General features: G+C 39.8%; 1 protein-coding gene across 1 annotated transcript; it reads right to left on the bottom strand.

The window, feature by feature from the left end:
• Window positions 1-1,247: 1,247 nt before the first annotated feature.
• On the bottom strand, window positions 1,248-6,945 carry FAM154A (family with sequence similarity 154, member A). Its single transcript, XM_010180143.1, has 3 exons — window positions 6,923-6,945; window positions 4,873-5,075; window positions 1,248-2,194 (listed from the first exon to the last, which is right to left on the bottom strand). Exons 1-3 carry the CDS (start codon window positions 6,943-6,945, stop codon window positions 1,248-1,250), a joined length of 1,173 nt encoding a protein of 390 aa, XP_010178445.1.
• Window positions 6,946-17,593: the final 10,648 nt, after the last annotated feature.

The following is a 17,593-nucleotide window of genomic DNA, read 5'->3' as shown; positions in this document are numbered from 1 at the left end:
AGAAAAGGCCTCAAGGACTGCTTTAAGGACTTCAAGTGACGCAGAACCACTGTGTCTCTAGAGTGATTGTTCCAGTGGCTTCCCAACCTCAGGGTTAAGTATTCATGTGTCCAAATAGAATGTGTTTGGCTTTAGCTTGCAAGCACTTACAGATGATTTCTATCCCAATGGGTTTAAAACTTTTCAAAAGTTTTAAAATACATTTATACAGAAAATTGTCTTCCACTTACTCTTTAAATGCAGCCACTTTGATGGTGAGACACAAGCCTTTCCTCCAGCATGCAACAACTCTACCTAGCGCTTGAGCTAAATACTCAGGAAACAGCCAGAGCTGTAAGAAGTAAGGTAGAGGGGGATTTAGGAAAGTAGAATGTGCTGAAGAACCCAGTAAGCTTTGTTGTGCTAATGTAACACTCATAAGCCTACAGAAAAGCACCTTGGACACAGAAATGAACAGTTCTATTTGGGAGCTTAATATTGGCCTTTTCTGAAAGATAATACAATTCCAGCTGCTGGCTGAGCATGACAACTGCTGGCAACACAAGACAGTTTCAATCCTTTGATGTTTCTGGTACTCCTGCTGCATCCCGCAGCGAAGAGCTTTTACTGAAAAGCTTTCCTTGCAAGATGTCAGCCTAAGGTGGCTTCTTTGGCATTACAACCTCACATTTGATAGCCTAACTCTAGGCAGCACAGTGACACAATTAATGAAGGTGTAAACTTCAATAATATTTATCCAGTAACTGTATCTTTTGTACATGTCTTCAATAGGAGTGACTGATGAGGCCAGATCTCAGACTTTGTTATCCAGTCACGACTTTTAGGTGTGAATTCATAGCATGTAATTTATCTGAAGAGGCTGTCCTACTGTTGTCACCATGGATGCAACTGAATTCCTGTGGCACTAATAATAATGTATGTTACTAAGAGATCTCTCTTTTAATTTCTCAGGAGGAGGTTATCTCTCTCAATTAAAGAGTTAGGTGGGGGAAAAGAAAAAAAGTACAAAGAAACAAAGATCTGTGTGTATTTTCCCTGGATTTTATGTTTTCCATTTGTGCAAATGATCCAGAAAAAGCCAACGCCTGGGAATCAAGTTTATTTTAAGAGCACTCCAAATACAAAATTGGTGATTGGTTTGAAAGAAGGCTACAGACAAAATCAAGCTGTCATTTTTAGCTCATTGTGGCCCCGCTCTTCAAATTCATTTCCAAGAAGGCTGCATTCACACTCTTCTTCCTTCAGTGTCAGCCTTGCAGGCACTCAGGCTTGGGAGCAGGGACATACAGCTTGTGACCATCAGAATTAGTTTCCTTAAAGACGAAACCGGGTGGGTTTTTGTAAGAGGCTAAGCATTTAACAAAGCCCTTGGGGGTGTAGCTGGTAGCATAGGTGGTTGTAGCATCTAGCCAAGTGTGATGCTTTGGTCTTGACCAGCCAGGCTTACAGCTCTTTGTAACTGTGAGTGGATGAGGCACATAATGGGTCTGAAAGGTAGTCATGCAATCCATTGGTTTCACTGACAAAGTCAGCTCCGGAGCATGAATGATAGGTTTTACTTTCTCACACAGCCAAGGCTTATAGTCTTCCTTCATTGTAGAAGCACTACTGAATGGCTCAGTGCTTCTTTTCATCTGGGGCAAAGACTTACACATCTTGGCTGGCTTGCCATTTGGTTGCTTGTAATGTATCTGAGTAGTGGTTTGGAGGTCCATTTTCTCCACAGGTGGAAGATAAACATCAGGTTTTTTGGTGAATACAGGAAGCCGTGGCCAAGCTTGGTATTTTTCCTGAAATTCAGTTGTAGCGGAAAATGGATCATGGACAAGCTTCTGCTGGCATGGTTTTAGCAGCTTGGCTGGCTGACCTTTCGGCCACGTGTAAGAAACTTTGTGGGTAGTGAGCCCATCAAATGGGACCTCATTGACCTTGTATTTCTCATATCTATGGATATGAGATACCTTCTCCAGAGCATGTGGCACATAACTCACTCTGTAATTGGTTATATTCTCAAAGGGAGCCTTGTTTTCCTGGACCAGATTCAGAGGTTTGCAGCTTTGAGTGGCAACTGGTCCCCTGTAGAGATAGTCATCCTGGGCAACAGTTCTGTGGCCAAATTTTTCTTCTGATGGGTGAAACCTGTCATCTGGTCTGATGCACAACGTCTTTGGTTCATTCCATAACACATAATCATCTGAAACATAAGAGGAATCCTATTTGAGTGCTCAACTGAATATCCTTGGTGAGTTTAGGTACATATTAGATTACGTTTTGATTATTACATTTGCTACTGTAATAAATATTTGCTGATGTTGTAATGATTGACAAATCCTATTAAAAGAGCTGCTGTAGAACACATGATACACTAGTGTGCTAATCTCTGGAAATACTTACAGACAATGGAATGAAAATAGACCTGTACCCACCCATATCTACAGAGATGGTGAAATACAACATGGGAAGATTAAACTAAATTCTCAGTCTTTCAGAGGCATTTTATGCAGGTGACTGAGTGGGTGCTGTTCTCATGCTGAGTCAACCGGAAATCATGAGAGCATCACAGTACTGACTTCAACCTCCTTCATTTACCTTCGTATGCAGCTACTTTTGAGCTGGCTCAGAGCACAGGGAGACTATGCCTATGTCTGCAGAACACTGTTCAGCTGTCTCCCACAGTATCTCTGGGGCAAGCAGAACAAGATGTTCATCACTCCACTCTAAAGGCCAAGTCGCAGAGCTGTCTATCCTTTCTCTTTGTACCTCCTCATCTGGGGATGCCCTGATTTCTCAACTGCAGAGATGTGATACTGTCTACTGGTTACTGAGTTCAGGGTTTTGCAGCTCATTTTGGTGTCAGAAAGCTGTGCTTTGTGGCATTTCCTCAGCTCTTGGCTTTGCTCTTTGTGGCACTCCGACTGTCAGTACAAGCAGAAACCAAGAAGGAACTTGTGACGCTGTCTCCAATTCTTCCTTATTAGAAAAAATCTGCTGGAATTTGCAGACCAAGCTTGCACTGATCTGAAGCATTGAATCATATCACAGAGATGGTCCATACTCCAGAAATCTTGCTATCCAAATTGATGGCTAAGAAAACATTTTAGCTGGCATTTCAGAGACATTTATATCTTCCTTCCTTGGCAGAATATCAGGAAAAAAAAATAAGGCACTGAGACTTAGTAAGATTTGCACTCAATCACACTAGAAATCTATTGCAAAGCTGCCTAACTCTCTGACCAGTGCTGCAGCCACAAGAGCAGTATTTTCTCCCTTCCTAGTAATCCTCTGCAACTTCCCCTAGAGATCATTATGGTTACTGGTAGGAAGTTGAAATGAAATAGCCTTGGAGCTAACCCAAGTCTTTTGTTGTTTTTGTGGTTTTTTTTCCTTTTCCCTCCATTCAGACCACATTGAGAGTCACAAGGCAAATAAGCTTCCAGCTGACTTTGCACAGGAAGGAAGTCTGGATTTCAAAGTACTAGAGAGTAAATGATGCAATTAGGTACCAGGATATTTGAACTCTCCAATCCAAACAGAGTTATTCCTTTTGAATGGCAGTGGCTATTGTACTGCACAAACAAAATTACACAAAGCTGTGATGCGTTTTATTAGAGCCTTGGTGTAACAGTTAAGGTGCTGACCTAAACACTGATAAAAGACAAACATATACATCTAGTTCAGATACAGAGAAGTTAAGGATATCTAAACACAGAAGGAAAGATCCCATTTCCGCAAAGTGGCCTTTTCTTTTATTTTCTTCACTGAAGCCATTTCAATGAATATAATCTGGTGACACTGCCTGTGCAAAACACAGTGTTCCAAATTGTGTAAATGTGGGTATTTTGCACCTGTGAGTCATAGTCTTCATAAATCAAGTCTTTCTAAATGGACAGTACTTCCTGTGTGCTTAAAGTAAAAATTCCAGTTTATGCCATTGCAAATATGCAGCTGCATTGAAGTCAGACTTTCAGTCATTTCAGCTGGATAATCTTAATACTGCATTCATATATCTTTTAATTACTTACCTTCTTTATAATTTTGAGTTTTAAGAAAAATAATATTTCTGTACATTTGGACAAATCTCAATGCAAGCATCAATCACAAGCTTTAATATTTGCACAGAATAATAAAATAGCCAAAAATTATTATAAGAAATACACAAATGCTAGCTATCTGCCTAGCAACATTAGCTAGCTGGAGGGAAAAATCCTGATTTTCTACTTATGACTGACTACCAAAACTAGCACAGTTTCTGCAACTGCGTAACTAAAAGTTGTCTCCCAGAAGAGAATTTGTGCTGGTGGAGAGGAAGGCAACAAAGCCGCCACAAAGGCTAACCACCTACACTAAGTTACTGCTACTGAGAAACAAGGGCACAGTTGGACACATGGTTCCCCTGTTTTACCAGGAGTAGAGCTTGAGTGCTTTGGATGTCTGTGTGGAACTTCTGTCTGTCCGTAATTCCCATGTACATCTCTTGCACAACCACCAATTAACTCTGCAGCACAAAAGACCTAGCAAATTCTTCATATTTTGTAGGTGTCTGATCCACTGAATGTGTGCAGTATACCAAGAGTATGTTCAGGATATTCTAAATATGAAGATCCTGGATCCACTTGCAGGAGTTCATATGGCCCTGCTTCTACCTAGGATACCTGTAGGCCTGTCAGACATGCTCAGAAGGTGAATTCAGAGAGATCCCAATGCTACTATTGATGCAGGGCTCTATTCCCAACAATCTGTGTCTGTGTGGTTCCTGTACAGCTTGTTGGCATACACAGACAGAAAGAATAACAACTGCACACTGTTTCGATCTGTCTTCTTACAAAATGAAGCTATTGGTAAAGTCCTGAAAGAAACTTCAAGGGCACATACCTTCATAAGTGGTTCTTGTATCCATCTTGGTGTCAGGGATGTGTTTTGTCTCACAGGGTAGGCATGGAGATACTCGAGAGATAGGGTAGGTGTTATAGTCTTGTTTATAAGTGGAGGTCAAATCCATACTCCCATTACCCTTGCAATACTTTTCAGCTGGTTTACGTTTCTGTGGCAACACTTCATGAGGCACGTAATCTCTCCTGTAAAGAATAATTTCATTATGTTTTGTGTTTAAAAGAAAAAAAAATTATGTTCCTTTTTCTGGGCACACAAAGAAATTAATACTTCCCCTTAAGTTGACAGCCCAAGAAAGTCTGGATAAGACAAGCAGTTCAGGAAGCACACAAGCAAACCTGGACTCTTAAAAGGGACTGAGACAGTTCTGGACAACCTCAGGCAGGCCAGGTTACCCCTTCTCTCCACCCAGTGAGGTTAATGGTCTCAAAACAAACCTATCTTTGTTCTACAGTGGAGCTACACAAGAAGACATAACTCCTTTTAAAAACCCAATATTTATAGCAGGCCACCTAGTATGTATGGGAAACACGAGAGGCAACAATAGGCTTCCCAGACAATAGCCTGTACAGCAGTTCAGCCCTGGATGGGGAGATAACACAAAACAGTGTTACAGCAGAACACCAGTTGAGGAAAGAAACATCAGCATGGTCAGACGGTCAGTCTGAAGTCACTCTAAGGAAGCAAATATAAGTAGTTTCTGCACTTTCTTATTAGTCTGCTTTTCAGAAGCTGCACTAAACTCCAGGAGCAACAATTACTGTGGGAATCACCAGCCTTGTTTGAGCAAGGATAGTTTTGCTGATTGAATAGGATGGTTCTAAGGACTCTCTGACAAACCCCACACAGTGGCTGCCCTTCCTCACCTGCCTTACGAGGACATGAGTAAGCCCAGGATTTATTTATAGTCAGACACAAAGATGCCTTGCTGCCTTGTCTCATACTGGAGATGGAATGCATATATAGAAGTCAAGTCTGCTCTTTGAAAACCTAATCCTTTCAGTTGTTGCTGAAAACTCCCATGTAGACAGAAGCATCCCAAATGTGAGCAAGTCAGGCATTTTATATTCCATCAGCCATATCTGTGATTTAAATCAACAGTTCTAAAAAGGCATAGGTAAGGGAAGTTGATAGAGCTTCCATGTCAGGATGAGGACAAATGGGTGGTATTAGCTGCAAGTCTTTATTAATAGCCATTGGCATCTCCTAGGTCTCTAATTCAGTTCAGCAAAGGCAACAGTGATGTTGCTCATGACTGTGCCTGCAAGAACAACAGATGTAAAAGTCTAGATAAGGCAACAGCTGCTGTTCAGGGAAAGGGAACCTCACACATTCATATTAAAAGATCACATTCTTATTTTTTATGAGTTTCTTCTGTGGACAAGCAGTTGGCACATCACTCTACTAGCAGCAGGGAACAGCCTCAGAAGTTGCTTCCATTAGGGAAATGGGCACAGTGCAAGTGTGAGGACTTTTACCAAATACCAACAATGAGAAGCAACATTGAAGGTGTACTGAGAAGCAAAAAGAGCCCAGAAATCCACAGTGACTGCCTTGAGAAAAACACCCACATCCCCCTTCTAATGATCAAGCTCTACCATATTCACACCTCCTTGGAAACATGTCATTCACATTACAATGTACTAAGCACCACATGAAACACAGAACAAAATCAAAATACTGCTCCAAAATCATCCATACTTTCCCAGACAACATTTCGGCTGATTTCCCAAAACAGAAAGTGAACAAAAGCCAAGACCACGACTGTGCTTCTACGACCCATGTATTCTCTGATCAGATCACACCTCAGTCTCCAGAAAGTGCAAGAAAAATACCTGCATGCCTCCACTACAACTGGCTTAGATCTTCCTCCCTCCTTCACAGAGCCCTCATGTGTGTTTATACAACTGCAAAGCTGTTCTTTTCAGGCTTCCCTTGTGAAAACCAGTCATTTCTCTTCTCTCTGTTATCCATCTCTCACATACACATTATCTAAGACACAGTTCTCACTCTTTTTCACTGTTTTTCATACTTGGTAGTTGAGATGCCTTCCATACGTATCTGCGCCATCTTGTATTCTTCCTTTGGCTTAAATGAGTTTCTGGGAAGAGTGATAGGATGAAGGCGGTATTGATCCTTGTGCTCCGTCAGCATACATGGCTTCTCATTCCTCTCAAAGGGCCTGGTGGGCAGGTGTGGACAACGGTGACCTCTGCAAGGGAAAAAACCAGCACAGGAGTTCATGATTCCCAGGTGGTTGATTAATAATACCTCACTGTATAAGTCAGCTGCAGATTGCAACTACAAAATAGTCGCTAAGCGAGCATTGATACGGCCTTGATTATCTAAAGTGCAAAAGCATAACCTTCACAAAGAAAGGGTTGTTTCTGTCTACTACTATAGTCTGTAGCCAAAAAAGCCTGTGAAGCCAAGAAAAACAGCCTAAGAAAAGCAAGCTCACCTGGATGAAGAAAAAAGCAAGTTAATCTGAAATATAGCCAAGTGTGCCATATTGTGCTGGACTATAAACCCTACTTAATGTCCCTTTTTTTCCATTTCTCATAAATTCATTATCCTACTTTGCCCACATATTGAGCTCACTTGTGCAGAGAACTTGGGAGTCTCTGTTCACACACACTTGGGTGGCACTGCTCTGCCCATCTCTCTGTCTGATAGCACTTACGTCCAGGTACTGCAAGACCTCTCTGTAATGTGCACCAGAACAAGAATAAACTGGTTTTCTGAGGAAGCCCCCTTCTGACTGAAATTAAGATACCACCATGGATCATCCATTATTGGTGACCTTCTTTTCACACTGGGAGAAGGCCAGAGCAGTGTGGGCAAGGCTCATATTGTCAAAAAGATTTCTGGGATCCCACCCTCAGGTTTCTTCCCAGAGATATAACAGTTTATGTCTCTTTCTGGTTTGAGTCAGACCCACTTGAGTAAATTTGAAGATTGCTGATTAAGGGCTTCAGGAACCAGCCCACAGGAATTACAGTGAGAGGAGGCGGCCTCTGGTTTTATGTCTCATACATCATTCCTGCCAAATTCAGAGTGTTCCCTACTGGATGCATGTTTCCAGTGATACATCTAGTCCAGAGCCGAATTACTCATATGAAAGAGCTTCTATACCTAACAAAGTCCCCGTTAATCTAAATATTGAGCAATCTAGGATCCACAGATGACTGATTACCTAAATTTACACAGATGACCTCTGGTCTTCATTCCAGGGTACACCTTCATATAATGAATAATTTTCCAAACTAGCACAAGAGAGGGAGGACTCTCTTGAGCCCAGAGGACTCAAATAAAATTCAGCATCTTTTTGACAAGCCAGTTTCTCACTTGGATTACAAATCCTTCTGTGAAATCATAAATCAGGTGGAGTCCTAGAAGATTAATTTTTGCCTTAGAGAAGTTTTGAGTTTGGACCCAAAGGGAGTTCTTACAGGGAGTAAGGCAGACTATCCCTGTCAAAATATTAAAAGAAAAGACTTCAGGGTGGAAATCTCAAAACAAAAACAACAACAACAACAAAGAGATGGCCCACTCTCTTAGGAAACTTATAAAATCCCAGGTTTCATATAACTGGAGGAGAGGCAAACAGGAAAAAGAGATTAATATGCTCACTTGTGCTAGTCCACATGACCTTGCTGGAATGGATTTTGTGACAAAAACCTTCCGAACACAGGCTGCACTAACTTTCTGGCCACACTTGAGGTCTTCCAGCATTCCTAGTAATTATTGCTCATTCTCTAAGGGAAAATGATCTGCCTATCCTTTCTGCTTCAAATCTGCTGGCTTTACACCAGCCATAAGCACACTTTCATTGCTCTAGTCTCTTAAAGTCTATGACGCAGCAAGCTAGTCTTCAGCTTGGCTTTGGAGTCTGTTGACAAGGCTCTTATGTGAGCTTTCTATGGTAATTGCTGTCAGTGTAAATACTGGGGGACTTCTCAACAGCCCAGGATAGGAAAAAGGCCAAGATCTCCTGCAGAAGGCAGAAGCCCCAGGCTGCCAAGCTCTTTGTCCTATGATGAAGTTAAACCTTCAGCATGTATTGGCAGCACAAGCGGCTTTACACTTCAAGTATTCACTCGCTCTTCATGCATACAGTTCTGATTTTGTTGAACTTCAGAGCACACAACAACAACAGAATGAGATATTTCAGATTTAGCTCTTGGGAAAAGCGTTTTCTCACAAATAAACCCTTCCTGACACAGCAAAGAAGTGAACCTAAATGTTCTGTCTTCTATTAAGTTGCACTAAATTGTGATGTATGCCCACAGACTTTACAGTAACACTGTATTACAGACTAGGAGCAGACTATGGTAATCCATGATAATTCTCAACAATATATGATACTATAAAAGCTTTGCTTCTACATCCAGAGATATATTCCTGATTTTTTTTTATTTTTTTTTTACTGAACACATTAGTAAATAACAGAGCAAGACTCCTAACAACAAGGAGTGGAATAATGCTAGACTTTGAGATTTGCTACACCTTACTACTCCTGCTGGCATGATAAATATTTCTAAAACAACTACACGATTCTTCAATACTGAAGTCTGCTATGTGACTGCAGCAAGTCAGCATGTTAATGTGAGAGCTAAATAGTTAAAAGTACTGTATAAGCATTTTGATGTTGCAGTTGTCAAACTGCACCCTATTTTCTATCTGCTTAGATACTGGTTTTTTTGGCTAATTCTACTCTGATTTTCATTTGCGCAAATTACACTTTACTCCATTGCAGTCTACCAGGTTAGCCTGGCCAATATTAGTAATGAAATATAACACCAAGGAAGCATAAAAGGTTTTTTTGTTTACTAAGAACTATGGAAGAATAGAATACTCTTTGAGAGTGAAAAGAGTGCAGCCCCCCTGCCTCCAAATGAGTTGGATTCATCTAAACAGAAGCTGAGATGAAACATGTGAACAATTTATCAGCTTATATTAAATACTTGTTTAAACCAGGAAGGACAACATGGAGCCATGGCTAAGGAACAGAATTAAGGATGTTTTAATTCAATTTCTGCATTCACCACAGTCTCCCTGACCAGCACAGCTTTCTGCCAACTAAAGATAAAATATAGCCTTCTCCAGAGGAGAAAGGGAAGGAATCCTGTAAGATTTATTAATTTCTCAAGATAGGCCTCTCAGACTTACCTGATTTTTAAAATGTCTGTGATTAATAATAAAAGATTATCACAGTGATCTTAAAATGCAGGTGGAATAGTAAGAAAACTGTGCTATTAAAATTTTAATTTATCTCAGTTATCGGGCTTACTACTGGTAATTATTGTTCATAGAGGTCATGGATGCCATCATATTGCTGCTTGAGAGAAAAAAAATGAGGCTTAGAAATGGCTGAACTGGCATTCAAGAGAGTTGAATTTTCCCTTGTATAAAACACTGGTCCTCAGACCAACCCTCACAGGAAAAACCAACGTCTTCTCAACCACATAATCTACTTGTACCATCTCTACTTTCCATGAGTGATCAGATCAAGACAATATTATAGAAATCTCTAGTTTAGGAGAAATGATAAAACTGTGCCAAAGAATTAGGGCAGGCTCTAGTAGCAGGAACTGACTGCCAACGGTCAGGCTGCAAAGAAAATCACTGAAAATGAGCCCGTAGTTGTGCAAATATCTTCTCTTCCAGGTATTGGAGATGCAATCAGAGGCCCAACTCTCTGATGAAGTTACAAAAAGATGGATGACAGTTTAGATGTTTGTGAGGGAAAGCAGAACATCCATGTGCAAAGTATCAAAGCATATCACATAAATATTGAATACGGCAATACCACCAGGAAAATGAAAACACATTGTGGACAGCGGCATATGGAAATTGCAAGGTTCTGCTTTTAGATGATGAATGGTTTTGAAACAAAACGTAAATGCACAATAAAAGCAACAGATACCTTGAGAAAAGTTTGAAGTCCTTGTGATCACAACAGTCCAAAAAAATAATCTGAAACCTTTGGAATGTTAGCTGTAATTCCTGTACAACTCAGAAGCTTTTTGCTTTGTGTCATATCAGAACGCTGAACTCTGGATACCAAAGTTCACTTTTTCCCCAACTCATACATTCACCAAAGGTTAGAACAGATAGATCAGTAACCACCTCAAAATGAATAAAAGTGACAGTGGAGAAAGAGAGGTTTGACACATTTGCATGCACACAGTCTTCACTGTTATTTCAGGCAAAAGTTTAACCAAAAAGAAACATATATTTGTAGATGTATAGTTCTCATCAGTGCCAAAAGAATGAAATACACCATTGCTCGGTTTTTCAAATTCACTCTCATCAGTATGACACCATTGGGAATCTAGGGCAGCTGGAAGGAGGACAGTATCCTGGAAAAGGAAGAAAACCCTGGGGTTCACTATTAGATGTTGTTGTGGTCATGTCCCTTTTCAAAGCTGCACAAAGTCATCATGGTCATCCTTTTCTAGTGACCTAGTAAGCTCTGAGCAAGGCTCTGTATTAAGCTCACTATGTTCCTCATTGGTCACTCTTGCCTTCATTCACACTTTTTATCGTGCTTTCTACATCTGCAACACAGAAAACAAAATCTTCCCACTAATCTCAAACAACCCAGTATGAACAAGATTTGTACTGTTTCTTCACATTGTCATTAATATGATTTTAGATACTACCAATACAATTCAGAGTGCTTTGCTGACTTATCTGTACTTCAGTAGCTGAAGGTTCACAAGATAAAATTTGCATAAATAAATACTGTCTTCCTACCTCTTTCATACATGTCTTCCTTGAAATAATGTAAACAGAGATTAATATTGACTCATTTAAAACAGAATGTATAGCAAGTAGAAAGGAAGTCTTAAAGATCTCAACTGTCATTAACCATTTAACAACTGTGCAAAACAAGGCAATCATACAGATTGAGTGACTCTTTTATGTTGTCAACATTCACTCATCCTAGCCAAATGCAGCAAACATTGGAGAAGCTGATGCCAAAACTCAGTTTCAGGGGTCCCAGGAACAGTCATGGCAAGAGCACACACTGAACATATGTCGCTGCATTACTTTTGGCAGCTGACCCAAGATATTAGCAAAAGGAAGGTCCAAACAGTCCAATAACTATAGTAAATTATTTGTGCAATATATTTTCAAAGTATCCTTTGAAATTGGAGTATGCTTTTGACAGGAAACCGGTATGTCCAGGGACACTCAATTTGGGTGGTAATGGGTTTAACTTTCACAAAATGAACACAGTGATTTATCTGTGCCCATCAACTAAGAATTAAGTCCCATACTCCTCTCCCCAAAAAGAGCAGAGTGTAATTAGACCAGTCATGAATTAGTATGATGCCATTCTCATGTTAAGCCTGAGAGCTCTCAGATTTCAGCACATTAACATAATCACTGCAGATCACATTTTACACAAACTTATTTTGATGGATTTTATGACTTACCAAAGACCTAGAGAGGTCTGCCCTTAAGCGTGTATACCCACTGCACCCAACCAGCAATTATGGAGCAAATACCAATTGCTTTTACATCTTAGCTTGGAAAGGTATTTCAGATAACTAAAACCTAAGAGATTTACGTACCAGTTCTTGGAGAATTCATCTGTAAACCACAAAGATCAACCAGTTTGAGTAGACAATATTGTCTCCATATGGGAAACAGGATGTTCAAACGTTTAATGTCAATAATGTTACTGCAGACGGATGCCAGAAAGCTCTGCCTGTGCTTAGGATGCAGACAAGGTCAGTAAACGCTGACTGGGATGAAGAGGGCAGAGACAGCACAGTGACAGCTTATCCACTCTAGTGCTGAACAGCTCAACCGCAATAAAACCTTGTGCAAAGGCTATTACAGGCTGGAAAACACCTTTAAAAGAATGATCATTCCATAGGAAGACACTGAATGAAGGCAGCATCCCTTCTAGGCTGATAACTATGAAGAGGTGATTGTACAGATGACAGGCATTATTAGATGTTACGTTTTTTGCTTGCACATTTGCACTATACAGGAACAAGTTTCACACAAACAACTACAATAGAAGCTTTGAGAGATGCAGAAAAACTTGATTTAGTTACTACCTTGGCTACAAGGCAACCACAAAAGAAAGACTGCAATTAAGGGCATCACAGAAAGGAAGAAGGGAATGAATGAGTACTGAAGATATGATGGTACGTCTGGTGTGCCTACTGAAATGCTAAGGAATGGATTACATAGATTAATCATGCCATCCTTCCTCACTCTGAAATACGCTGAAGATATAATATTTGTAAACTTGGATAATTCACGTGACACAGCAGTGGGATGCTGTGCAATCTATAAGCATACCAACCACAGCCCAGTGTCCTCAAATACAAGTTCAACTTATTTTTTGTAATATAACTCCACCAATTAACTTCCGTGTTATGAAAAATGTGAACTGATTTCCACTGATTTTAGGGCAAAACTAATTTTGTTTAAGAGACAGGTGAAGAGGAATTTAAAAACCAGTGTAGATTCACAAAAAATGGTGCAATACTTTTTGACAGGTAATTCTGTTTTGCACCATGAGGAGCTGTTTCTCTGCAGTCAGTAGACTTAAACTGGTGTACACCAGGAGTGTACACATTGAGAGGGAAATAAGATCCTCTGTTCTTTTAACAGGACCTGAGCCCGGTGCCATACTAAAAATGAAGGCTTCTACAAAATAAATTCCAAAAGGATGTTTTCACCAGCTGCTCCAGGAAGCATCAGACAAGTGCTGATAAAACTTTGCCAGAAAGTCTCCAACATCTGCTTGCTCTGATCTATGCCATTTTTCATACACTCTGCATAATATAAGCCAAGAAATGAAAGGGGAATGGGGGGAGTGAAAGAGATCTACAAAGAGATCTACAGTCATTTTTTTCACTGCTTATAGGTGATGCATTTTCACATTTACAAAGTTATAAAATAAGAATACAATCAGCCCTTCTGGGGAGAGATTAATTTCCTAGTCCATCCTTCCCTATAGTAAAATTTCATATTTTCTTCTCTGTTTAATCAGACTTTCACCAGTTGTCAGTTTGAACTGGGTCCTGAATTATCACCAGCTTTTCTTAGTCAACATAGTCTCATCCTAAGAAAACAATAACAATAACTAAGAATAACTACCACATCTATACTTCAGATGAGTTCTCTTAACTTAGCTGTGGAAAAAGCACACATTTCAGGTGAAAATTTTGAGCAGTCTCACTTTCTGCAAACAGATACACATATGACAGCAAATTGGACCTGTTAATAGTGGTTTCATCATAGGGCCCTCTAAGCAACAGTCAAACAATGTTGGAGATACAGTATACTATCTCCCTTTTTTTTATTGACTTGATTTTTTTTTTAAATTGTGAGATTAGGAAGAGAAAAAAATAGATAGATGTAAACTTTGTGCATATGACTTGGCTCCTACCATGATGTTTACATTGGATATCTATATTACTGTTGCATGTGACTATTTATGCTCTAATGCTAAAGACACATGTAACAGTTGATAGTCACTTTTACTATGCTCTTTATCGTGAGAATTTCTATAAATCTCCCAGAGATCTCTATTAACCAACTATTAAAATATGTTCCCTGAGGCACAATGAACAACCAGAACCTCAGAAATTCTTTGCATGTATCTCATTGAGCAAAGATGGAAATATGGAATTTAAGAAAAATTATTTTTGTAAGATATTTAGCTAGCATACAAGCTACCATTTTGTCCTTTTTTAGAAATGGAGAACAGCAAGTTTAGAACTCACAAAATACATTAAAACTACGAGTTCTTCAATTAGAGACAGCTTCTTTTAATGCAGGTACCGCACAGAAGTCAATACATTATGAAGAGGTCACACCAGGTAATCGTGTCATTCTAGGCTTGAAATTTATTTACAAAGCTACTTAAGGGATGTAGATACCTATCTTTCCTTTGAAACCTACTACCCCAGATTATTTGTTTTCAATATTTAGAAGCTTTTTAAAAGACAGTGTATTTCCTGGAGACATGCCACTGTAATAGCGAATAGTTTGCAACTACTGATTCACAAGGGACATCAGCCTCCAGAGTATGCTCCCTTTGCTTTATTTCAGTACTAGCAATACTGTTCTTTCTGCCAACCTGTACCAGCCTGCAGCATGTCAAACTGTTCAGTCATGAACTGGTTGTTACAACATTTAAATAAACACTAGTAAGAATTATGGAAAAATCAGTGACATTCCACACATAAAATTAGACTAAAAGAACTTACTTTGCAGTAAAAATTTTATTAAAGGGCCATTTACTTAATTAAAAGTTTCTAGCTCTGTCTTTCATCAACTCTGTGTATGTTGTGATGCCTACATTTTGCAAACTTGAGTGCTAGAATTTATTAAGGTCTTTTAAACATCTTGCTTTCCTAAAAGGAAAAAAATAAATTATTGTAATTAAAACTGCCTGGCCTTAGAAACAAGGACTTAAAGGTCACTATAAGGTCCCTCTGGAGCCTTCTCTTCTCCAGCCTGAACAACCCCAATTCTCTCAGCCTATCTTTGTAGGAGAGGTGCTCCAGCCCTTTGATCATCTTCGTGGACCTCCTCTGGACCTGCTCCAGTACTTCAATGCCCTTTTTGTTGGGGACTCCAAAGCTGGACAGAGTACTCTAGGTGACATCTCACCAAAGAGTAGAGGCAGAATCACCTCCCTCGATCTGCTGACCACACTTCTTTTGATGCAGCCCAGGATGCAGTTGGCCTTCTGGGCTGCAGATGCACATTGGTGGCTCATGTCCAGCTTCTCATCTACCAAGTCCTTTTCCTCAGGGTTGCTTTCCAGCACATATTCTCCTAGCTTGTATTGAGAAGTAGGGTATTGAGAGATTTACCTCTCATTTAAGAAAAAAACCTGCATTTTCCCTTCCTTACATTCTTCAGAAAGTTTTTGCCAGTGGTGAATTTCTGCTGCAATATTTTTATGTATTGAAAACAGAAAATTCATAAATGCATCTAACTGACATTTTGTCCTTGTTAACATGCTAAACCTTAAGTGTGGTGAAGATTAATTTATGGCTACAGGGTAAAAAACATCTTTGTTTCGCTGGCTAACATAGCTTATTTCCATTAAAGATACCACAAAACATCTGCAAGAGCTGCTGAACTCCACATTTTTAAAATCAATATTTACATATGACTTTCACTGAAAACAAGAATTCTTTCTGCATTGTGCAGTATCAGTTCCAGTCCTTTCTCCGCTTTTGCTGTCTCTGTCACAGAAAACGTGCATTCACATTTAACTGAAGATTATCGCCAGGAAAATTAATTCTAGGAACAGAATGTAACATTTTCTTGAACTGAAAGGCAACATGCAATAAATGTAAACTAATTTAAGCAACAGTTCTACCTGCGTTGGTTTTCCTTCCAAAAGACATGCTCTTGAAAGACTGCCAAACGAAAGCACATCACTGAACAATGGCCAGCACTTGCAGAGGACATGCAGGCCAGCAGCCAGCCAGACCTAGCAACCCACAAAACTGCTAGACATGCAATGCTTAGCAGTGCCCTGTTTCTCACTGTGAGCTATGCTAAATTATTCAGTTCAAAGTACTTAGCACAGAATCTACAGTAAGCAGTAGGATATTTGTGACTAACATCAGCCTGCTGCCATCTTCTGGTGAAAAGTTTAGTACATTAAACAACTGCAAACACCATCAATTCTTGCTTGCTCTCAGTATCTTGAGCTTTTATCTCACAGTAAGACAATGCAGTATTACTTGTGCAGTAATTTTACTTAGAGAGAAACAAGCAGGTTAGTAATCTCACAGGGCGTAAGGATCTCTTTCACAAATCCCTTTTCCCTGACCCTTTACCATACCTGCAATAATCCAGATTGTGACTGTCAGAGGAACAAAGTGGCTTCAGCATTAACTAGTAGCTATTATTTTCCTTGGAAAAATACACTAATCCAGCAATAATAAAATACACTAGAAAGCATCTATTTGCATGTACTGTAAATAGGAGAGATAAAACATGAGTAAAGTGAGGAGAGGCAGAATTTGATCCTAAATAGGTAAAACAAAATTACAACAACCAAGCCAGAACTGGAAGGGTATAAACAGATGCCACTTCACTTGCTTCTTCTACCAGTGAGTTTTGACACTTGCCTGTTCTTTGCACTAAATATGTGCAGCTAGGAAATGATCCTTACAGAATGACACATCCTGGGACATGAGAACCAGCACATAATTCCAAGGGGAGATACAGGATTCACGCGCCCAAGTCACTTTTTCCCATATTTGCAATGAAGAGCAGCAGATTCTTCACCACATATCCAAACCAAGTTTTGGGTTTTTTTTCCCCCCAGATAAATTGTGTGCTGTACTGAAGACAAGGTCTCTGAGCGCTGCAGGTCTGCGTGTTTAAGTAGTGCTTAAGTGTCTGCAGTTCCCGGCGGTTTAAATGGGATTTGTAACCACCCTTTACTGGGCCTTTTCTGCCTGACTTTTCCATTCTTCAAGCCAAGGCCAAAAGAATAACACCGTATCATTCCCAACACAAGAATCAACTACTCACTTTACAGTCTTTAAGCTGAGAGAAGGTATTTCACAAAAGAATGAGACTCATTCTGCATGGCCCTAGTGAGATAAGTATATGAAGAGATTTATTTTGGTTTTTTCCCCTGCCTTTGAGGTTTCTCCATTGACTACTTCATACTAAGTATACACAGCTGCTG

Source organism: Mesitornis unicolor, unplaced genomic scaffold, assembly GCF_000695765.1.
Source record: "Mesitornis unicolor isolate BGI_N332 unplaced genomic scaffold, ASM69576v1 scaffold32532, whole genome shotgun sequence".
In the NCBI taxonomy this organism is placed as follows: Eukaryota; Metazoa; Chordata; class Aves; order Mesitornithiformes; family Mesitornithidae; genus Mesitornis; species Mesitornis unicolor.
The sequence above is the reverse complement of the archived record's forward strand: the minus strand, read 5'-3'. Positions and strand labels throughout refer to the sequence as shown.

Coding starts and splice junctions, on each gene's coding strand:
- FAM154A (XM_010180143.1), bottom strand. CDS start 6,945: ATGGAAGGCATCTCAACTACCAA. Junction 5,076..6,922: donor GAAGGCATCTCAACTACCAA/GTATGAAAAACA, acceptor TATTCTTTACAG/GAGAGATTACGTGCCTCATG. Junction 2,195..4,872: donor TACAAGAACCACTTATGAAG/GTATGTGCCCTT, acceptor CTTATGTTTCAG/ATGATTATGTGTTATGGAAT.